Genomic DNA, 18,637 nt, shown 5'->3' with positions numbered 1-18,637 from the left:
AATGACGGGGCAGGTGTGGAGGTGAAAACAGTGACAAAGGCTGTGGCGGGAAAGACTTTCTCCTCCATACAAGCCTGCTCGGGGTCCCCTGTGAACTTGGGGTGGGGGGGGCACGTTAGTGCTTTACCCCGACTGTGCTGGTGCTTTGTTGGGACGCAGCAGAAAAGGGGCCAAAGATTCCGCGAGCCCCAGTGGCCTCTATGTAGGTTATTCCAGCAGCAAAGGGCATGGCTCCTGAAGAGGGGTGCCCATCACTGAATTTCCAGGCGGAAGCTGTGAACTACATGTGAAGTGCTCTGCATCAGAAGCAACTCCCCCCTTGTGCGGAACCACCGCAAAGGGCCCTCCTCAACCCCAGACCGCCGCCAGTCCCAGAGCCTGGCCCCTGCCCAGAGAGGCCTGTCAGAGGTGCCACATCTCCCCGCAGAGCTGGGGAGCTGGACCCCGGCCCCACCTGGAGGCGCGACAGGCGGGCTGGGCGGGGGCAGGTGCCGCTTCCCCTTTGCTGCCCTGGATGGCGCGTTCGCTCCACTCTCCCCGGCGAGGGTGACAGGGATGCCACCCCAGCTGTGCCGAATCACCTGCTCTGTGGGTCCGCGGCCAACTTGGCAGCAAACAAAGAGGACAGCTTGCTATTCTTCCTGCTCCGGGACTTGGGGCTCATTTTGCAACTCCTGTGTGCGCAGGGAGGCTTCTCTGGGCAACATGACCCTGACCCAGCTTTGTGCCTCCCCCTCCTGCTGCTTCGCCGGCCCCACAGGGCCTGCCCCGTCCCCCACGTCCATCCCTCGCTGTCACCGCCTCTCCTCTCCCGCTTCGCTGGGCACCCTTCCCCACGTCTGCGGTGACCAGTGCCAAGTTTGTGTCAGGAGACTGTCTCCCAAGGAGGGTTCCCCAATTCCTGCAGGAGAGGACTCTCTAGGGTTTGAGAGCCTTTCCTGGGCATTCTTGGCAATTTCCCAAATCACAACTTGTTCCTCAAACATTCCTGACGTTCTCTGTGCTGTTTATTACTTTGGAAATCTAAAAAGATTGCTTCCCTAAATAAGACACGGGAAGTTTGTTGGTTTTTATAAAGAACTGCAGCCTCACGTGAACACCCCAACGCTGGACCACACCAGTGCGCACTACTGGATACCGTTCCTGTAAGAACACAGCGTGCCAATGCCCCCACCAAGGTCGGCAGCACCACACAGGACTAGGGGTCGAAATCTCTCACTGTGCTTCCAAAACTTATTTCTGAGAAGACCATTCACATCAAGTATACTGTGCACATAGGGTTATTAGTATTTATTTTATTTGCAAGAATGACTCATTGTTTGCAGCAGACGGAGCCATGAACACACACTTAAAGTGTGGCAGCAGCTAAAACCAAGCCTGACTAATTCGATCGTGACCATTTCTCTCCTAGCAGTTCCTGCCTTGGTTCCTGGAAATGTCGACCTTCACCACCTCTGTGTGTCAGCCCTTCCTGGTTTTCCGTCGCCTCCTCGCTGTGGATCCCTTCACACGCGATGTTGATTACGGCACTTGAAATTTCCAGAAGAGAACTGCAATGCTTTCTCCTGATTTCTTGACGGATTTTTCTTGAGATGTGAATATGCAGGTTTCCTGAGAGATGCCAGGAAGGAGTTTCCAGTTGATGCGAGGCTCAGCAAGTGCAATCCTTGGAGACACGCATCCCAGCCTTTTACCTGGCTCCCAACTCACCTTCAGGACCCCATAGAGACTAGCTTCTAAATCCAGCGCCTGGTTTTCCCCTCATCTGCTCCCACATGGGCTTCTCTTCTGTCCCCTTGGCCACATCATTTGCCCAGACAGTCATCCTCAAACACTGGTCACCATCCGGTCCAGGACCCACTGTTTCTCTGGGTTACCATGAAAGCACCCTGCCATCCCTCACTGCTCCACTCCCCGCCACCCCAGCTGCCGGCACGGTCTTCCGAAAGCACAGACCTGAGCCCAAAGGCCTGCACGGGCACCCCTTCCAGAAACCCGGACAGAAACTCCCTCAAGACCTTCCACCCCAGGTCCCAGCCTTGCTTTCTGGGGCATCCTGACTGCAGGAGCCAACCCCTGTTCTCTGGGTACAGCGAAAAGAACATCTTCCCCTTCTGCGCCTATCAAAATTCTGCATATCAAAGTGGCATAAGAGGGTGGGGTTTAGTGACATCTGTCAAAATTTTTAAATGCACCTGCCCTCTGAACCAGAATGGCTTCTAAAAATCAATCCTACAGACCTCTGTGCTGAAATGTATACCTACTGCAACATTCCCGGCAACACTGTTGGAGGGAGAAAAGTCTGGAAACCTCTGAAATGTTCCAAGAGAGCAAGGGCGGAATAAATTATCAAACAGGCGCTGCAAGTGGATACTATGTGGCTTTCGCCAGGAATGAGCCAGCTTTAGTCAATGAAAAAGGCAAACTACAGAACTCTGCGTAGAATCTGGCTCCGACTTACTAAGTATTAGCAATTTCTACAAGATTACAAAAGCAGCTTGACGCTGATCACGGGACGGGGGGTGGTCTCCACAATACTCAGTCGAGTGACGTTTACTTCTTGATCTCCTATCTTTCTGTAGCTTTTCATTTTTTTTTAATACCTTAAGTTTATCACTTCCTCCAAAACGTCTGCTCCCCAGACTCTCCTTCCCCCGTGCTTCCTTTCTGCTGGTAAAAATAGTTCCACAAGTACATGCTTACTATGCGCCAGGCGCTGTTCGAAGGGCCTGACACAGACGCGCTCGTGGCGCCCTCAGGCCCCCCCCATGAGGTGGAGCTACGAATACCTCCATTGTACAGATGAAGACACTGAGGCCTGGGAGAGCTTGTGACTTCCTCCAGACCACACAGCCCATCAGTGGCAGAGCCAGGATACAAACCGGGCAGTGTGAATATGATGAGGCACGCTGCAAGCTCCTATTGAATGAATGAATGAAAGACACGTGGCCTGGTAATATCATGCCCCATACATGCCCCCGAGACCAGGTCCATGTCTTAGTCATCTGTATAATACCCCTGCCAACCTCTCTGCTAGCCCAGGGGCCTATACAGAGGAGGCACTCAATAAACGTGTGTTGACTTGAATACAGAGATGGTCTACACGGAGTAGACTTGGGGCATCTCTCCATCTGCCTGGCCTGGCGGGATGCTGGGTGTGTCATCCCGGACTCTCATACCTGACAGCCCGTCCTCAAACACACCGGGGTCCATTCACTCCTCGCCTGCCCTTCTCATCACCTTGGCCAAGACACCAACTCTTCCCGCCCAGACCCTAACGAAAGCCTTGCCACCTACCCCTCTCCAATTTTATTCTCTCTCGCACATCTAGAGTGAAGTTTTAAAAATGCAAACCAGGTCATTATCGCACCCCTGCTCTAAACCCTTCAGTGGCTTCCCAACTCACTGAGAATAAAGCTCAAAGTCATTGTTAGGGCCTCCAAGGCCCCATACGGTCTGGCTCTATTGAGCTCGCCAGCCTCATTCCCTTGTTCTCTCTGTTCCGGCCACTCTGGCCTCAATCTGCCCCAGGGCCTTTGTACTTCCCCCTAACTGCACACCCTTCCCCCAGAAATTTGTAAGATCTTCCCTCAGAGAGGCCCCTGAGGTCCTGATCATCTGATGGAAAACGTCACTGTATAAATCTAGGCTCTGGCTCTGCATTAACTGTCTTCAAAGACCTTATTACTTGACAGCCTATATGTTTGTTTTTTAACTCCCCTACTCCATAAAAGCAGAGGTGTTTTTTTTTTTAATCTTTTTTTCTGTTTTGCTCTCTACTAATAACTCCAGTGCTTGCTGAGTACTATGTAGGTGCTCTGTTTCAGTGACCATATGAAAATGTTTGCTGAATGCAGGCTCCTTCGACAAGGACATTCCATGTGCCCACCCAGCAGAGCGCTGTTCTGGAGGTGTTCCAGCGTCCCCCATTTTCTCTGGAACTCGTTAAAGCTGCACCACCCTCTTCCTCCTCCCCTTCCCGCTTCTTCTGTGAACCTGACCTTGCCCCACTGCCCACCCAGCAGAAAGAGATGGCAGAGGGAGAACCCGATCACTGGGTGGTGGGATGCCTGGGGGACACGGAGGTTACCTGAGTATCAGAGAAGAGGAGCTGGTGCCCCTGTCACTTTCAAATGGAGGGACTCATTCCCATCCCCTGGGGCCAGAGCCCTGAGGCTGTGGAGGGCCAGCACCCTGGGGTGACCACTTCCTCCACATCCCTTGAAAGGAGCCCTGGAAGGAGCCTGGCTGGGCTGCAGGGGATCAGATGGCACTGCACCATCACCTCTCCAGGAGAGCAACAGGGCAGCAGGTCCCCCAGGGCAGAGGCCCATGGCAATGAGCTCCCAAGCGACGGGGTGCTTTTCTGGGGGAGAGGCCTGACCCCTACAGAAGGGCACTGCCACCTGGACCCAGGCTGACCTCTCCTCCTCCCTGAAGATCCAGAGCTCAGCTGCCGCACCTGGTTTCCCCAGGCCCTGAGTCACTGTCTGGAGCGGGAGAGCCCCAGTAGAGGAAGGAGGGATGGAGAGGCTGGCCTTAGGAATAATTCAGATGAACTGTGGGCAAATCACTTACATGTTCTGGGCCTCCAGTTTTTTACTTGTAGGGATAGATGGACATATGGCTGCATGAAGAGACAAAGAGAGAAATGTCCATGGGGATTTTATGAGGATTCTCTCCTCCTCTTTCTTGTGAGTCTCATGATTAACAGCCATCACAGAACAGACACTGTGCGGGTTCTCTCACGTGCCCTCACTGAATAGCCCAACAGGTCAGCGACCCTGGTACGACTCTTCCTGTTTTATACTCTTTAGGACACAAGACACAGAGGTCAAATCCTTGCCCGAGGTCGACATCCTCCTTCGTGGCAGAGCTGGGGACTATCACGGACTCCAAACTCACCGCCCTTTCTTTTGGCTACTGGGGATCTCAAACTCCTCTGCCTTTCAGGGCCCGGGTAGCTGATGTAAATCAGCGAAGCCAGCCAAGGGGAGATGCAAGACCAGGTATTTGGGAAGGTGCCAAACTGGGGTATGCTCAACTTGCAAAGCCAAAGCTCTCAACCAGAGACCCCGGGTCTCCCTGGTGGCGCAGGGCTGGGGCATTTCCTCCCTGAGCTAAACCCCTGCTCAATGGGAGAACATGGCAGCTCGAAGCTCAGCAAGAAATACATCCAACAGCTTTAGGAACAGCAGATTGGGGGGGGATGGTGGAGGGCAAACATTGACCATATTTTCTGCTGAAAATTCAGTTGGGAATTTATGCTGTGACCTACATGACCCCAGCCTCTGCCCCCAGCAACTTTTCCTGTCCCCTCAGGAACAGCAGAACATGATGCATTTCCCAAGGACGAATTACTCTGCAGAAAACATTTTAATAATGTGCTAAATGACAGCACAACATCATTTAAGCCTTCACCGATTTGTGGTCCAGTTCTGTGGATTGAATTCTTGGATTCCAAGCCTCCCTCATTAACAGGCTTTCAAAAGAGCACCTGACATCCCCGCCCTCCCCCCAGTGTCTGGGGTAACATCTGCCACGCACCACGTCTTGGCGCCCACCTTTCCCTGGAATGCCAGGAGGATGCAAACAACACGGGGCTCCGAAGGAGGCGGCTACTGGGGGCCACTCTTCATCTGCCCACCATTTTGGGGGCAGATTCTGGTCCCCACCTGATACACAGAGTTCAAAATGGAAAAGAAATGGCCTGCTTTCTACCGTCCTGCTTTCTAATTCAGACTGCTGCTGGCATTGGCAAGGAAGACAACGGGAGGCAGAGAGATTTGGAGAGGGAATTCAGCTGATTTTTCGACTCTCAGATTTGGGCAGATGGCAGATACTTGGAAGCCATGATGCCCCTTGCAGAACACAGTGAAATCCGGACACATTAAAGAGAAAAAACGACACAGAAACGTGCGTGCAAAAGCAGGTCCTGTTGGATACTGGACTCCAGGCTGCACAAGCCTGAAGGTTTTAAGGAAGACTGATGAAGGAAAATGAGCAAATTCTACCCACTTGCTTCGATTCCCCTGCTCACCTTCCCTCTCCCGCCCAAGATGGAACAGGACCACCTTTAGAAGTTCAGTAGCGGACCACCTCGTAGAACACGCGTGGGAGCAGAGTGTGAGGGGAACACATTGTGAGTAACAGAGAGTCCGGTCCCCCATCCCCCTAGATGGAGCAGTGGGTAAGAGGCAGGACGGCAAACTCAAGCCTCTAGCAGGGGCCAGGCAGGTAACGCAAGTGAGTGTACGAGAAAAACAGCCAGGGAAGGGCTGCTCGGAGTCCAGAAGACTACGGGAGCAGTGGTTCTCAGTGAGGGCAGGCCAGCACTGTTCCACTACAGCCAAGGGAGGCTGAGGGAGAGGGGCTGGGGTGGGGATTCATCCGCCCCTGCTGCCCTAATACACAGTGATTTCTCACTGTTCTGGAGACGAAAAGTCTAAGACCAAAGGGCAGGCAGATTGGGTTCCAGGTGAAGGTTCTCTTCCTGGCTTGTAGATGGCTGCCTTTCACTGTGTCCGCACATGGGGGGAGGGGGGAGAGAGAGAACTCTAGTGCCTCTTTTCTCTTCTTATAAGGGCACTAACCCCATCGTGTCACCCTTATAACTTCCTCTAAACCTAAGGACCTCCCTAAAGCCCTACTTTCAAATATGATCACACTGGGGTTAGGGTTTCAACATAGGAATTCTGGGAGGACACAAGTGTTCAGCCCATAATAGGACATGACCAATTCTGATACCTCATTTTCTTTTTTTGACACCATCTAATATTTTGATGTTGACATCACTTCAATTAAGACAAATAACACAAGCCCACTGGACTGGTCAAATGAAACAGGTCAGAGGGGCTGGCTCAATCCACAGGCTGCAGGTTTGTCCCGAAACATGGGATATGGCGCCAAATAGCCTGGGCTCCCCACGTGCTGGCTGGGTAACCCTGGGGTCAGCAGGTAACCTCTCTGGGCCTCACTCTCCTCAGCACTTTTGAGGGGAAGCTTATCAAATTGCCCTGTTATTGGCAAGTTTGTAAGGTTCCACCTCATAGGTTCTCAGGAAGACTGGATGAGATCAAGCAGGGGAAACACTCAGCCACGTACTCATACCTATAGTAAGTGCTCAATAATGAAAGGAGGCAGGCAACGCCATCCTTAAGTAAGTTCATTTCTGTTCAGTAGCTAAAAGGGCTTTTTAGAATCCTAAATCGGCATTTGAAAGAGCTGAGGAAATCTGCCAAGATTTATAAGAATAATTATGCTTTGTGGGGTTTATTTCCTTAGACAAGAGAGTTTTTTTTAACTAGGAATTTCTCAGGGCGAGCTCTCGAGCACAAGGCCAGGCACACTGTTTTCTGCAGGCACACACAAAGAGGAAATTACCATATGGAGATTCACCAGCATGGACGCATTTGGCCAATGTTCATCTTCCATTGCCCCAAAATGAACTGATCCGCAAGCTCTGACCTGGAATCCCAACTCACTCAAAAAAGACAGAGGACAGGGCAGCGTAATGTGGACTGCAACGAAAGCCAAAGGGGAAAAGTGGCTTAATCCCAACTGGAGTCTAGATTAGTGTTTACTCAGAAGTCTGGTGTCAATACTGTGTCATCTGCCACAGTCTCTTACTGAAATTCTTTGTATTTTTTAAAGCCCGTGACATCAAACCCTATGTTCTCTGTGCTAATTAGGCACAAAAGGTTTCTCTCACAGCTCTGATGAATGGCAACCGGCACGGCCCCGCTTACCCCACACACTGAGATGCTCAGTGAATGTACAGTTTCCACCATCCCTCAGGCTGATGTTTGGTAAACACTCAGCCAGAGACGCCAGGGCTGCCCATACCTGGCAGGAAGGACACCAGCTTGCTCTGAACAGTCTTTCCTCCCTCTCAGATTCGGGCAGGCAGCCTTGCTTTGCGTCAGGGTCTTAGGACCGACTCTCAAACTCGGTTATCATCAGAAAATTTAGCCCAAACGCACAGGACTCGGTGACAGGTTAATTTCCAACACGCACCCCAGCCAGGGGGCTGCCTTTAGAAAATGGGAATTCCCCTTGTGAGCTATTACAGCGCTTTCAAAACAGCGAAACCAAGGCCCGAGCATCACAAGTAAATGAGAGAAAAATGTAGTTTCCCATCTGGTGCATCCAGGAAAAAAGGTGCCTTTTACCCGAGGCAGAATACAGGCTTTGTCTTCTCACAAAAGCCCTGAAACAATGAGAAAAACATAAGCAAGCTGCAAGCAGTAAGAGGGGCAGTCAGGCCAATGTCTGTCTGGTTGGAAGTTCAACCTGGAAATGCCGGGAAGTGTGACCCAAAGGCGCCCCTACGGACACAAGCAAAGTAAGCTTCTGGTCTGAAGTTAGAGCATCACTGGTAATGAGGACAGGCCCCCAAGCCCTTACGTGCTGTTTTCGAGAGCTAGACTACAAAGCAACTCTTATTTACCCTGAGCCATCACAAAGACCCAGACCAGTGCTTCTCAACTAACGAATCCCAATCCCCTTTTTGGGATCCACAGGTTTGCCATATGGGGTTTTCCATCTCGTGTCCATATGATGCTAATATTCTAGAAATGATATGATTATGTTCTATAGCATCTGAAGGCTCAATAAAAAACCAAGTCTGCTCCATCACCTCAGTCCCAATTCCAGGGTATAAATGGGTCAGGCTAGTAACAGACTTAACAGCACAGAGTGGACTCATCAGTGATCAAGTAGTGACACCAAGTGACGACCACCTGCCCCAAGGTGCCGCACAGACGTTCCCCAGCAATGGGATCGAAGAGGGGGCATGGAATCAGCACGGAAACACAGGGGCACCACACGGGGCAAGCAAAAAGAATGTGCCGCATGCCACTGTGAGCAAAGCTTTAGTGTCAGAAAAACAGCAACATCCACTGTGTTAACAATTCTGAATGGTAATGATTTTGTAAGTGCTTGACACGTCAACCAATGGCTTTCGTTTTCACTTTTATGAGATATAAGAACAAGAAATTTATACCTAATTTTAAGTTAGGTCACAAATTATTTTCATATTAATATAACAAGTCAGTAGCAGTGGGAGTCTGAGAATGTTTCCTTGTGTCCATTAGCCACTGAGGCAAGAGTGACAGACCGATTTGGTTCTGGAACATTCTGTGAGCTGCAGAGAAAATTAATCTCTCCTTTGATCAGAAGGTATGAAGTACAAAACCGCAAAGGCCTGCATTTAGCTGCAAACCTCAGCTCAACCATGCTCATCTGCAGACTCGCGGTCTCGAAGCCCTTTCCGTGGCCCGCAGCATCCCGGCTCACGGCTCCGGGAACACCTGGGCCCCAACGTGGCGAGGACACACACACACTTCGCTGGCCTACCTCAGGGGAGGGGAAGGACGAAGTGCTGGGTGGAGGGCCCACGGGAACCGTACTTACACAAAGAAGGGCATCAGCTGCACGAGGGTCTCCTTCTTGGGGCTGGCAGCAAACTCGGGGGCCACCTGGATGACCTTGTTCATGACGTTGCGCAGGTAATTCTGGAGCTGCTTCCTCCGCTCCTCCACAAACTTGGCATCCTGAGAAAACATACACACACAGGGAAGCTCAGGCATGCTCTCTTTGCCCATCCAAAAACCGCCCATAGAAGACACAGCAATCCATCATACCAGACAGACAGCTAGTGGACTGAGTAACTGCCACGTGCAAATGGTGTCTAGGCTTTATATGGGCCATCCCACTGAAGAACAGGGAAGATGCTCATGGTATTCTTACTAAGAGAGGCACAGCGGGTCCCCACAACCACCCACGGTGTGTTCCCACGAATGAATGAAGTCTTACAACTGTGGCCATTATGTATGGAGCACCTACAGCGAGCCAAGTATGCTGATGGGGACTGAACCATGAGCCCAAGGCTCATTGCTGTGTCGCTGGTGGAGGTCACAGGCCTGTGTGGGACACACCAACAGACCCAGGGACCACACAGGCCAAAGTAATTATTCATCCCACTAAATGCTGTCTTCCAGAGACCACGCTTAATTTGCCAACATGGGAATTTTCCAAAATATGAATCAGTCACCGCTATTTAAGAAAGGTTTTATTGATAAACAAATTGTACCTCCTCTTCAAACACGAGGCTCCGTGGCAGCAGAGGGCCCCCCAGGCTGTGGCTGGGCAGCAGGGCTCCTGCGGCAGGCACGGGCCCCCAGGTCCATGCAGTCTCTCCAGCCCTCTGCGCTCCAGGGCTCCGTGCTCCTGACCCTCCTCACTCACACCCCCCACTCCACCCCCGTGTCTGCCTGGCCCTTGGCGGCACTGCCGGCCTCCCACATGTGTGTGCCTGCAGGGCACTAGAACTCGGACCTGTGTGATGGTCTGCCGTCCCCGGCTCGACATCCTTAATAATTTTGAAATAAGGGGCCCCACCGATTCTGCCCTGGGGGTCCTGGCTTACCACAAAGGCACCCTGGATAGCATGGGGGCGGGGCAGGAAACTCTGAGAGCCACATGGGGTGAGCAAGGACAGGAAGAAGGGGGTCACCCATCCTCAGGAGAGCGTGAGAGGAGACGCACTCTGACTCATGTCACACGACAGATGAAGAGGTGGTGGCGCCGAGAGTGTCTGGGTTGCGTGTGCATGAACGAGGTCCCAGAGACGGAGTGGGGCACTCCTCCCTGCCCCCACCAGCACACAGCCGTCCCCGGGAGGGGCTCGGCAACAGTCTGCTGAACACGGCTGCGCTCACAGGCACTCAAGAACCTGCCCAGAACCTGCCCTGATCTCGGGATTAGAGTCCCCACAAAGCCAAGGCCCTGAGCACGGCAGGGAGATTCTTTAAGTGTTGCCCGATTTAGCAAACAAAATTACAGGATGCTGGGTGATAGCTGAATTTCAGATAAACAATGCATAATTTTTCAGTATTCATAACTCAATATTCAATAATTCATGACTCAATAATTTCTCAGTATTCAACTACGTACCACACAATATTGAGACATACTTGAACTAAGAAATTATTCATCGTTTATCTGAAAGTCAAATTTCACCGGGCATCCTCTGTTTCCTCTGGCAGCCTTCCCGGAGCACCAGGACGGAGGAAGGGTCATGGAGCTGCGGCTGCCGCCAAGCCCCCGGGGGCTCTTTCCGGGTCCCAGCAAGGTCTCTTCCAGAGTCACCCCCGCGGCTGTCTCAGCGCGACCCTCCTCCAGAGAGTGAGAGCACTGAGCACGGCTGGCCCAGGGCGGGGAGCTCGGGTCCCCGCTGCCCAGAGGGGGCGCGCTGGGCGGGGAGAGCAGCAGGTCCTGGGCCCCGTGCTAGAGCCGGCCGCTCTGTAGTCCCGCATCACTGCGCAGTGAGAAGCTCCTCCTTGGGAAGTCGGTTAACGTGCCAGGTGAGTGCCGCATGGAGCTCATGAGACCTGAGTGCTCAGCGGCACAAAAGCCTGCAAGGCCTGCCTGAGAGGCCGTGGCGGGACAACAAAGGAGCCCATCAGCCCCAGGGGAGCTGGCAGAGGTTTCCCCGTTTCTGCAGCAGGGAGTCAGCATGCTCTTACAGCAACACGCAGAGATGGCAGACGGCTCCTCACGCTGCCTGCAGGGCTCGGACCCCAGGGAGGTGAGGACACGCAAAAGGGAGGGGAGAGGATGCCACCCAGGGGTCGAAAAACACCCGTTTTCACTTGTCTCAGGGCCTCCTCAAGCCCAGGTCCTGGGGGCTGCAGTGACATGGCAGAAAGGTTATCACCCTGGAAGAATCCCAAATCCTTGCACATACTCATTCCTCCAGATGGCCGGTGCCTGGAAACCCGGCCAGGCCCTGAGAAGACCCCACATGGCAGCAGATCTCACTTTGACAAGTGGGCAATTTTTACCCGAGCGATTCAGAATAAGCAAAGGTATTTGTGGAATCATTATTCATGCTCTGTGCTCAGCGCGTTCCTTGCCTCGCATGCTTACAACCCGTCTGAGGCTGGAAACAGAAGCTGAGAAGGGGCAAGGAACATGCCCGAGGGCTCAGAATCGGGAGGCAGATGAGCAGGGTCCGGGGTCTTCAATCCGTGCACAGTCTTCAACCTGTGCAGAGTCGGAGCCACCCTCCATCCAGAAGACATTCTTCAACTTAACAGAAGAAAAAGCTACGAGTCTTCCACAGCATAGGCTTCCCCAAACCAGGATTCAGTTCAGAGAAATTCCATTCGGGGGTCAGCACCAGCAGAAGCTGTTGACCATATGAAGAGAAGAAAGCCGTGTGTCACCTTGGTGCCCAGCAGCCAACCTCTGCCCAGGACATCGCTTCCCTCGGGTCTCAGTCTGATCTGGAGGTGCCGACACCCCGAGTCCCCACAGAGATCTCAGTGGAGCAGGGAAGATCTCAGAACTCTTCGTGGAAGACTGCATTTTTTCTCTTGTTTGTCATTTCATTTTTACTTTATTATGGAAATTTCAAAATATGGCAAAAAGCAGAGCAGATCATACCAGGAATCCCCATAACCCTTTACCTAATAAAGCCATAGCCCTTTTCTGTATTTGCTTCATCATTGCTACCTTTTTGCTGAGGTCTTTTACAGTGAATTATAGTCATCGTGACATCTCACCACGGGGGGCTTCGGCATGTCTTCCTAAAACATGAAGAATGCTTTCCTATTTAACCACAATACCATTAGCACCTCTAACAAAATGAATGCTGATTTGCTGGTGTTAGCTCATACGCAGGCCGCGTTTAAACATTTCCGTTTTTCAAATGTGTCTATTGCTTCTCGAATTTTTTAAAAAGGGGCTGTCATCCATCCCAGAAGGAAGCCGGTGACTCCAGGAGGTTGAACGCCAACACTATCCAAGACAGACTCCCGCTCGGGGATCCGCCGGCTTCTGACCCTACTGGTGAAGAAGACTTTACTTTTTCCACCACCAGCCGCCGGTGGCTTGTATGGCCTAGAAATATTAAAACCAGGATATTTCTGCAAAATCCAGATTCCTGGCCTCCCTTGAAAACTAAGCAATCTTGCCCTCATTAGCTGCAGGCACAGGGCCACCACGCCTCCCAGTCCACCCCGCCTTGGTCCAATCCCCTGCCTGGCCTCTTGGGCCCCTATAAAACCAGCCGAGAGGCCACACTGTGGGATGATTGCACCCGATGACGTCCCCTCAGGCAGGCAGAGCGACCTGTGTTGCCCTTTGCCAGCTCCACCTCAGGGGGCTAAACCAGGGGGCGGCCTCAGGCTTCTCATCCATAAAATGGGGATAAGGACGGAGCCTACCTCACTTGTGATAACCTAGGCTACGCCCCTGGCAACGAACACCATCTGCCGGGGCTACGACAGACGGTGATTCATGGATGTTCCGCCAGGATTTTTCCCTCAAGGCATTTCTATGTGGACAGGGGGATAACAGGCAGGCAGATGGTAGATGTTGAGGCGGGGTAAGTGCTATGAAGCAGCGATCCACGGGTGCTCGGGGAAGCTCGAAGGAAGTTTGCAAGAGGGACGGAGAGAGGGTTTCAGTCAAAGGAAGCCACTGCTGAAAACACTGCTTTAGCATCTCTTGGGGAAAAGACACGTCAGTCAGAGGGTCCAGGTGGGTCCCCTCAGGTGGGGAACAGACCTGCCAAGGAGAGGGAAGAGCAAATGCAAAGGACAAAGGCCCCATCGCTGGGCTCAGCCATGTGAGCGAGAGCAGACTAGTGGCAGCCGGACTGGACCATGTACAGCCTTGGAGACCATCGGAGAAGGAGGCCGGTCGGAGGAGGGAGGTAGGAAACCTGTGATCTCACAGGCATTTAGGAAGACCACTCTGGGGGACATCGGCTGCAGGCTGCCTTCGACAGAGAGCTCTTTCAAAAGTCTGTCACGACACTGTCCTAGCTCAGAATTGTTCAGTGGCTCCCGGTGAACTCTATCCAGCCCCAGCAAGCACATCTAAAACGTCAGCACGGCTCACGGGGAGCTGCACAACGTGGCCACAGCCACCTCACTTCACGTCTCCCTGTCCCCCCCTGAGCACCCACCCAACACTGCCAACGCATCTGCCCCCTGCCCCCCCTCTCTCCCCGTGTCACACACACTCTCTCGGTGCCTTCTAGCCTTTCCAGAGCCGTTCCCTTGGCCTGGAATACCTCTCAATGTCGGTGTCTGCTCTTGGGCCACCACCTCTGAGAAGCCCTCCAGGACACACTACCTAATGTTGCTCGGCTCTCTCTTCTTCGTGGTCCTCACGGCTGCCTGGAATGGTCTTGCTGACTCATCATGTGCCTTTTGCTCCCCCACCTCCCCTCGTCGATCGTAAGTCCCAGGGAGGCAGGTCCATTACCTGTCTTGTTCCGCCCGCATCACCAGAGCCTAACACAGCGCCTGGAGATCACGAGAGGCCCCACAAACTCTTACTGCAAGAACGAATAAATGCGGGGGATGAACTCAGGGGAGGAAAGGCAGGCCACGAGGCAGAACGGTTTGAAGGCTGTGGCCAAGTCCAAGGAGGGTGGACAAAGACCCCTGTGGGGAGTGGGATGGAGGAAAGGAGGCTGGCCTCCACATGGCCTCGGCCAGCAAGCTGAAGACAGGTAATAACTGCACACGGACAGGGAGTTGGTCCTTGGGAGACCCCACTTGTCACATGGGGCACCTGGGAGGAGATCGGTGTCCTGTCAGACCCTGCCCCACAGGGTTGGGTCAGCGCTCAAAGGGCCATGAGGTATTTCCGAGTTCACTGTTGGGCTCCGGGGCTGCAGCCCAAACGTGGTGCAAGAAGTGGCCACAGTGGATGGAAGCTTAGCTCACGGAACCTGCCAGACTTGTCCGGAGGCTGCTTGTGAGCCCTCGCGGCCGTGGCCCGTGGCCCTGCCGTCGCTTCTGCGGTATTCCTATCACAAGGCTACTCTCGCTCAGTGTCTAGAGCCGTTAATAGTGCTGGGGGTCAGGCCTGCTGCAGAAAAGAACACCCAGGGCTCTCTGGATGGGCGTATTTTCTTCCCTCCAGAAAAGGGTCATTTTGTTTTGAGCCTCAAGAAAATAAAGGCGCCATGACATTAAGAACGGCAACTGTCAAGGGGCGCCTGGGTGGCCCAGTCGGCTGAGCATCTGACTCGTCGTAATTTCAAGCTCAGGTCGTGATCTTGGGGTCCGGAAACTGAGCCTGGCTCAGCGCTCAGTGGGGAGTCTGCTTGCCCCTCTCCCTCTGCTTCCCCTCCCTGCTCCCGCTTGCTCTCTCTTTAAATAAATAAAAATCTTAAAAAAAAAAAAAAAAAAGAACAGCAATTTTAAGAATGGAATACTGTAAACCAGGCAACGAGCCGTGCTTCCCAGAACAAACGCTTGACCCCCGACCCCCCATGTTCTGACACTGTCTCCCCGGGGCCGCCCTTCCCGTGTGCTGCCTGCCGGTGCACAGAGGTGACTCTGTAATCCCAAGTTCCTTTTCATCCTCATCTAAGGACATCATGGTGTTTTATAAAATAAATTGGAGGTCTGGCTTCAGGAGCGGCGAGTGGCTCAGGCCCTGTCGAGAGACGGCTACTCCAGTGTCTGCTGACCTGACACACTGTCCCTGGCTGGAGCATTCTGGAACATTGATTAGACTCCCAGGGAGCCCAGCAGGAGGATCCTCTGGCGACAAGATCCCCTCCCATGCCCAATTCTGAGCAGATTGGCTCACTGGCCCCATTTCTGCTCCCTGGGAACAAGGGAGACAAACTTTCCAGCACCCCTGTGACGTGGAAGCCGCGGGCCAGGCCTGGCAGATGCCACATGAGCCAACCACGTCCAGGCCTTGCCAGAAGAAGGCGAGGACCCTGCAACCCTCCCCTCTCCCTTCTCTTCCCTTCCTCTGGGAGTGTGGAGGTCGTAGGGGCAGATGGCAGAGCCACTCACCAGGAAGCCATCCCCCCTGCACTGGGTGTGAGCTGAATGAGAACTTAACCTCGTTGCCGACAGCCAGAGACTTCCAGATTTGCACCATGCACTGTCAGAGGTCCTCCTGCTAATTCTGCGGATTCCCACGGGGCACACTCCCTGTAGATTTGCTGCAGGCCTGTGTCCAAGGCAGCATGCCTTAAAAGAATGTACCCTGGTTAACAGATGTGGCCCCTGCCCTCAAGAAGCTTCCAGGCTGGTAGGGGAAGCGGACAAGAAGCAGGTACACGAATACACCACGGGAAGCACTGTGGAAGAGCTGGGTGTGGGATGGACAGGAGGAAGGCAGACGGACTGGCCGGGGTGGGGGGAAGGAAGGCCCCTGGGAGGGGGTACCTTCAAAGGTAAGACCGGAGAAGAGAGAGGAGGGCAGATCTAGAGGCAGGGGGAGCAGTGGGGAGACTGCTGGGGTCACCCAGGCAAGAGGCGCGGGTGGCGTGGCCCAGGCTGCCAACCTGGGAAGGGAAGCAAACGCATTCAAGTTCTCGGTCAGACGTGCCGAAGGGTTAGAATCATTCGCTTACTCATTCAACGATCCAGTCACTCCCTGGTTCATTCATTCATTCAACAGACATTGCTCGGGGCCTACTGTGAGCCAGGCACTGTGAACATAAAGGGAGAGCAGGCCTGGGTCCTGACTTCATGGAGCTTCCAGCTGGCTGGAAGAGGTAGGTGAAGCAGTGAGCACTGCACCCATGCCAGAGGTGTGCGCGGGGTCTGCTGTGGGGCATGGGGGGCTTCCCCAGGGGCCAGCACTCCTCACGTGCAGGGAGCAGCTCCTCCTCGGGTGCCGGGCTGAGCACACCTCGGCACGGTTTCACTGCGTTCTCAGAAGCCCACTGAGACAGGCACTTTCGAAAGAGGCCGTGGAGGCAGAGGCTGAAGCACCAGGGCCCACACGCTCACAAAGACGGAGCCTGCTCCCTTGCCCGGCGCCCGCATTTGGCTGTCCCGAGACAGAGGGAGAGAGACGCGCCAGGATATGCCAAGGGCCATGCTGGAGAGGACCTGGAGGCAGGAGCAGAGCGGGGGGAGCTGGAGGGGCAGACGTGGGAGGTCACCTTCGAGAACGTGGACTCTGCCCTTGGGGCAACGGGTATTTTTAAGCAAGACAGTAACAATCAGCTCTTCCTTCCAACGGGTATTTTGAAGCAAGACAGTAACAATCAGCTATTCCTTCCATAAGACAGAGAAGAAGTTCTGACTCCGGTGTGCAAGAGCTCTGTTAGGTCCCTCTCACTCTGCTTTGTCTCGGAGTACTGACAACCAGCCTTTCTTCCTTCCAGGATGGGTCAGCTGCGAGGTGTGGACGCAGCTGATCTCAACCGCAGGCCCTGGCCCGCCTTCCTGGGACATGGGGACAGTCCGCACCGCACGCATGCTGCAAACCGGTGAGCTCCGTGAGCCCGCCCTGTCACGGGCGTGATGCCTGAGCACTTGTTTCCAGGGAGACTGTTATGTAATCGCTAATTGGGAAGCCAGAAGAGAAAATTCCCGCAGTTGCCGCTTCCAACACTCTTCACAGAGGCATCTGAGAGCAATGAATTGTCGGGCATGATGGACCCTCGCACCGCTTCCCAAACACCACTGAGCCCCTTGTATAAGCTTCTGATGGGGTAATTTTGGCAAAGCTGCACAAAGCATCTTCTCTTGATTAACTCAGGGAAATAACAAAGGTGCAAACTTAGAGGAGGAGACTGTGCTTCTAATCTTCACACCCAGAACAGGCTCTCCAAGCGGCCATGAGGGGGGTCCCCAGGTTCACACCAGGGCTGGACAGCTGGATGAGTGACTGGCTGGTTTAAACAAGTCTCATTTAACAAGCTTTTCTCCTGGGTGCTCACTGGCTAGAATGCACCAGATGTGAAACAAAGAGGGGAAGGAGAAGGCTTTATCTGGAGAGTTTGGGGAGGGGAGGGAGAGGAAGGCCAGATGTGTCTCTAAAGCGCCCTTAGTGAGAACTTCACGCCCTAAGTCTCTACAGACACCCCCCGAATTCAGGAGCCAAAGTCACTGCCCTTCTGAAGGGACAAAGGAAGCAAAGTCCTGCTCATGACTTCACCCCGGCGGCTCAACCCATCACCTTTTACCAAGCATGTAGTCGGCCATCAACTGGGAAGGACAGAGCAAGCCAGGAAGCAGGCGTGACATTCAGCGGTCACGGTCTCCCTCTCTGACATTACGGAGCCCACAGGATCGTATGTTACACATGTCGCTCATGCATCCAAAGGCGCCAGCAGGCACCAGGGTACAGAGTCCCGTCACCATCCGCATTCCCTGGATGCCAGGCTGCACCTGGGGCTGTGGGGAGCAGGTGCCAGAGGAGGGCACCACGAAGGCTGCCCCCAAGGCTTCCATGTAGAAGCCTTCCATTCTTCTAACAACATTTCAGGAGGCTGATGGGCCAAGTGTTGTGCTGGGGGCCTGAGACTGATGACAATCATGGCACCAGCTCTCGGTCCAGGGGTGGATGACAGGCAGGCACATCAACAAAACTCTGGCGCAGAACAAGAGAAGAGCTTCTAGTGTAGAGTGGCTCTCCCTTCCAGCTGGGCCGGTGTGGGAGAGCATTAGCAGTAGGCACTACAGGCCTTGGTCCAGGGTGGAGGGGGGGTGGTGAGTAGGATGTCCAGAGATGGTGGCAGGGGGGAAGCACTGGGATGGTGAGCAGGGCTGAGGGAGCTGGACAGAGGGGTGGATAGACTGCTTCTGTCTCTGAGCCTTTGCACTTGCTGCTTCAGTCTGGAATGCCCTCCCTC

The 18,637-nt window shown here is 53.6% G+C and overlaps 1 protein-coding gene across 5 annotated transcripts in view; it reads right to left on the bottom strand.

Moving 5' to 3' along the window:
- Window positions 1-18,637, bottom strand: part of SNX29 (sorting nexin 29) — a 509,507-nt gene that overhangs the window by 46,651 nt on the left and 444,219 nt on the right. For 4 of the 5 annotated variants that reach the window (XM_027612456.2, XM_027612457.2, XM_027612455.2 and 1 more), the window contains one exon: window positions 9,415-9,554. In XM_027612456.2, the coding sequence (XP_027468257.2) occupies window positions 9,415-9,554 (140 nt within the window). Of the gene's footprint in view, window positions 1-1,321; window positions 1,612-9,414; window positions 9,555-18,637 lie in introns of those variants that run through there. The other variant, XM_035722380.1, reaches the window with a different exon arrangement.

This window comes from Zalophus californianus, chromosome 10 (genome assembly GCF_009762305.2).
Source record: "Zalophus californianus isolate mZalCal1 chromosome 10, mZalCal1.pri.v2, whole genome shotgun sequence".
Classification (NCBI taxonomy): domain Eukaryota; kingdom Metazoa; phylum Chordata; class Mammalia; order Carnivora; family Otariidae; genus Zalophus; species Zalophus californianus.
Note: the sequence above shows the minus strand (reverse complement) of the source record. Positions and strands in the feature narration are given on the sequence as shown.